The sequence below is a fragment of the Clupea harengus genome, chromosome 23, assembly GCF_900700415.2.
Source record: "Clupea harengus chromosome 23, Ch_v2.0.2, whole genome shotgun sequence".
Lineage (NCBI taxonomy): Eukaryota > Metazoa > Chordata > Actinopteri > Clupeiformes > Clupeidae > Clupea > Clupea harengus.
Genome location: NC_045174.1, coordinates 17,086,206 through 17,091,205, shown reverse-complemented (window position 1 = coordinate 17,091,205; position 5,000 = coordinate 17,086,206). Strand labels below are relative to the sequence as shown.

Here is a 5,000-nt window from a genome sequence, read left to right as displayed (position 1 = left end):
CCTCTCTCTCTCTCCCTCCCTGTCTCTCCTCTACTTCTCATCCACCACTTCCCCTCTGGTCTCTCTCCTTTACTCTCTCTTCTTTCTCCTTCCATTTCTTCTCACTCACTCACTCAACCCTCTGCTCCTCTTTCGCCAGACTCTCTTCATCTGTCCTTTCTCTCTTTCCTTTTTTCCGCTCTTCTTTCCTTCCTCTGTCTCCAATCTCTCCATCAGCACCCCTGTGTGTCTTTGTCCTTCTATATCCTACATGTTTGTGTAAGACAAGGCAAATACTTCACTCGAGGTAGTCAACAGATCTCTCTCTCTCTTTCAGTTTTGCTCAAGCTTTTTCAGTGTGTTCCCTCGTGTTCTCTCTGACCGTGCACATGTGTGTTCCCTCCTGTTCTCTCTGACCGTGCACATGTGTGTTCCCTCCTGTTCTCTCTGACCGTGCACATGTGTGTTCCCTCCTGTTCTCTCTGACCGTGCCCATGTGTGGTGTGCCCATGCGTGGTGTGCCCATGTGTGGTGTGCCCATGCGTGGTGTGCCCATGCGTGGTGTCCTCATGAGGCACCTGTAGGCTGGACACGCACCAGTGAGGTGAGCTACTGTCTCTGGACTGCTTGTTTATTTGATTTCTCCCTCCCACTCTCTCCATCTCTCACACACACACACACACACACACACACACACACACACACACACACACACACACACACGAGCACACACACCTTTTCTTTGTCTCTCTCTCTCTCTCTCTCTCTCTCTCTCTCTCTCTCTCTCTCTCAACAGCTTCTCTTCTTTGTTTCTCTAGACCCACGACTTTCACACAGCCCCCTCCTCTCTCTCCACAGTTTCATTAAAGCACAGACTGTCAGTGTGTTCCTGAATCATCACGCTAAGCCTGTTTAGGTTCTGTTTAGGTTCTTAAGAGGGTTTGGGATTGGGTCTGCATCAGTACCGGGGATCTTGGGCAGCTCCGGGGGCTTGACGGCGGCGGGCAGCGGGTCCTGGACCTTGGGGGCGGGCGGGGGCCGGGGGTGCACCGGGGGGGAGCTGCTGCTGGACATGGAGAGGGTGGTGAAGGTGCTGATGATCAGGATGCCCAGACCCACCCACAACACCAGCTGTAGAGAGAGAGAGAGAGAGGAAAAGAGAGAGAGAGAGAGAGAGAGAGAGAGAGAGAGAGAGAGAGAGGAAAAGAGAGAGAGGGAGGGAGGGAGAGAGAGAGAGAGAGAGAGAAGGAAACAAAAGAAAACATTGAGAAGTAATTATGACCGAGCCAAACCATAGTGATCATTACAATGGGATGAATGTGGTCGACATATTTTCTCTCTCTCTCTCTCTCAAAATCAAAGGGAACTTAAATTATATTAAACTCTCTGTCTCTTTGTCAACCTCCCCCCCTGCCCTTTCTGTCTTCAGAAAACTCCTGTTCATTTCTCCCTTTCTCTCCCCCTCTTTCCTCTCATCACTCTCTCTCTCTCTGCCACCCTGTATATCTCTCTCTGTCTGTGCCCATCTCTCGTGCCTGGGCAGACTGTGTTGTGGTGCTGGATGCCTGTGGCCTGCCTGGCACGTGACGGGCACCAGGCGGGCACCGGCCCCAGCTCACTCGTGTGCCACTTCGCTCAGTGCCAACACAAACATCTGCTGCGCCACTGTCCTGGCCTGGCCTGGCCTCAGTGGCCCCGTTAGGGGAACGTTCCAGGACGGAACCTCGCGTGGAACGACACATCTGTGTTCCAACCCGCCCACTGAATTACAGAGTCCACCGCTTTGCCACAGGGGCGCCAGCCCAGTACAGTCTTGAACTCCAGACCAGGTTTTACAGGCTGCCACACACACACACACACACACACACACACACACACACACACACACACACACACACACACACACACACACACACACACACACACACACACACACACACGAGTGGCTGGGAGAAAGGGCTGGTCAGCATTACTCCAGGTGAATGTGGGAGGAAGAATTAAGACACCCAAAACACACTTAACCCCAGTAACACCATCTCAGCCACAATAACCAGTGTTTAACCCACGAAACACCATCTCAGCCACACTAACCAGTGTTTAACCCACGAAACACCATCTCAGCCACACTAACCAGTGTTTAACCCCAGTAACACCATCTCAGCCACACTAACCAGTGTTTAACCCACGAAACACCATCTCAGCCACACTAACCAGTGTTTAATCCCAGTAACACCATCTCAGCCACACTAACCAGTGTTTAACCCCCGATACACCATCTCAGCCACACTAACCAGTGTTTAACCCACGAAACACCATCTCAGCCACACTAACCAGTGTTTAACCCCAGTAACACCATCTCAGCCACACTAACCAGTGTTTAACCCCCGATACACCATCTCAGCCACACTAACCAGTGTTTAACCCACGAAACACCATCTCAGCCACACTAACCAGTGTTTAATCCCCGATACACCATCTCAGTCACACTAACCAGTGTTTAACCCACGAAACACCATCTCAGCCACACTAACCAGTGTTTAACCCCAGTAACACCATCTCAGCCACACTAACCAGTGTTTAACCCACGAAACACCATCTCAGCCACACTAACCAGTGTTTAACCCCAGTAACACCATCTCAGCCACACTAACTAGTGTTTAACCCACAAAACACCATCTCAGCCACACTAACCAGTGTTTAACCCACGAAACACCATCTCAGCCACACTAACCAGTGTTTAACCCCAGTAACACCATCTCAGCCACACTAACCAGTGTTCAACCCACGATACACCATCTCAGCCACACTAACCAGTGTTCAACCCCAGTAACACCATCTCAGCCACACTAACCAGTGTTTAACCCCCGATACACCATCTCAGCCACACTAACCAGTGTTTAATAGGTGTCATTGAGTGAGCTTAATGTTACAGATATGGCCATCATCAAACTATTTTGATGCTTGGTTTGAGATGCCAGGCAATGACTAGGGCCCTGAGTTGCCTCGATCAGAGGAAGTGACACGAAGTGTGTGAGTGAGTGAGTGAGTGAGTGAGTGAGTGAGCGTGTGAGCGAGCGTGTGAGTGAGCGTGTGAGTGAGTGAGTGAGTGAGTGAGTGTGTGTACGTGTGTTTGAGTGAGTGTGTGTACCTGAGCAGTAAGTCCATTCTTCATGATCTTCCTGTAGATGAGAGCTGGGCAGATGAAGCAGATCAAGCTTCCCATGGTGGCTCCTGTTAGACCCAGGATGGTTTCCACTACAGCACACAAACACACAGAGAGAGAGAGAGAGGGAGAAAGAGACAGAGAGACAGAGAGAGAGAGAATTCATATTTTTGTTGGAACTCCAATCCAAAGTCTGCTGCTGGTTCTTTCTTTATGCTTTTCCCCAGTCTCCTGCCTCCCCTCATCCCCAGCCTCCTGTCTCACCTCATCCCCAGCCTCCTGTCTCTCCTCATCCTGTCTCTCCTCATCCCCAGCCTCCTGTCTCCCCTCATCCCCAGCCTCCTGTCTCACCTCATCCTGTCTCCCCTCATCCCCAGCCTCCTGTCTCACCTCATCCCCAGCCTCCTGTCTCACCTCATCCCCAGCCTCCTGTCTCACCTCATCCCCAGCCTCCTGTCTCACCTCAGCCCCAGCCTCCTGTCTCACCTCATCCTGTCTCACCTCATCCCCAGCCTCCGGTTTCACCTCATCCTGTCTCTCCTCATCCCCAGCCTCCAGTCTCACCTCATCCCCAGCCTCCTGTCTCACCTCATCCCCAGCCTCCTGTCTCACCTCATCTCTGGCTGTTTGCCCAACTGTATAACTGACAGGAGGTCTCTCCATCTTTCTTTCTTTCTCTCTCTCAGGCTGTCCTTCTCTCTGATGCTCTTAGGCTCATCTTATCCACCTTTGTGTGTCTGTCTGTCTGTCTGTCTGTCTGTCTTATAGTTCCATCACTTCTCCCCTCCCACACTGAATCTCTCTCTCTCTCTCTCTCTCTCTCTACCCACCTGCCTACCTCTTTCCTTCCATCTCTCTCTCTACCTCCATCTCTCTTTTCCTCATTCTCTCCCTCTCTCCATTGCCACCCACCACCCTACCTCTTTCCTTCCATCTCTCTTTCTACCTCCCTTTATCCATCATTCTCTCTATCCCTTCCATTCTCTCTCTTCTCCTCAGTCACCCCTCTCTCCATCTCCACCCACCCTCCCTCCTTCCTCCCTACCTCCACTCCCTACCTCCACCCCCTACCTCCACTCCCTACCTCCACTCCCTACCTCCACTCCCACCCTCGAACCCCCCCCCCCCCCCTTCTCCTCTCCCCTTCCCTCCCTCTCTCCCTCCCTCCCTCCCTCCCTCCCTCTCTGGCATGGCTGGCGGGCAGGCGTCCCAGGGAGCATCTTTCATGGGGAGAGTGGCCATATTGTTTCGCTCAAATTTATGCCCCACAGGCCCTGCCCGCTGCCGGCTGGATTTGTGTGCAGGCTGAAGGACACAGAGAAGACAGGAAAGAGAGAGAGAGAGAGAGAGTTGGAGAGGGTGGGAGAGAGAGGGTGGGAGAGGGAGGGAGAGAGAGGGTGGGAGAGGGAGGGAGAGAGTGGGAGAGGGAGGGAGAGAGAGAAAGAGTGAGAGAGAGAGAGTTGGAGGAGAGAGAGAGGGTGGGAGAGGGAGGAAAAGACAGAAAAAGAGAGAGAGAGCGAGAGAGTTGGAGGAGAGAGAGAGGGTGGGAGAGAGACAGAGAGGGAGGGAGAGAGAGAGGGTGGGAGAGAGAAAAAGACAGAGAAAGAGAGAGAAAGAAATAGACAGACAATAGAGCAAGACGAGATTTAGTGAGAAAGAGAGTGAGCGGGGGAGACGGAGAGAAAGAGAGAAAGACAATTGGTCCTTTTTGCCAACCTGCACGTCTCCCTCCCTCCCTCCCTCCCTCCCTCCCTCCCTCCTTCTTTCTTCCCAACTCTATTAGTCTAATTGCAGTGGCGGGGCCAAACCCCAGCAGTGCCAACAGCCAGGGCCATCCTCACTACTACTCATCTCTATG

The 5,000-nt window shown here is 52.5% G+C and overlaps 1 protein-coding gene across 1 annotated transcript in view; it reads right to left on the bottom strand.

Moving 5' to 3' along the window:
* slc38a10 (solute carrier family 38 member 10) overlaps nucleotides 1-5,000 on the bottom strand; it is a 38,700-nt gene that overhangs the window by 19,521 nt on the left and 14,179 nt on the right. The window contains exons 11-12 of the mRNA XM_031561591.2: nucleotides 3,128-3,234; nucleotides 945-1,110 (exon numbers count right to left, since the gene is read on the bottom strand). Of these exons, the coding sequence (XP_031417451.1) occupies nucleotides 945-1,110; nucleotides 3,128-3,234 (273 nt within the window). The remainder of the gene's footprint in view (nucleotides 1-944; nucleotides 1,111-3,127; nucleotides 3,235-5,000) is intronic.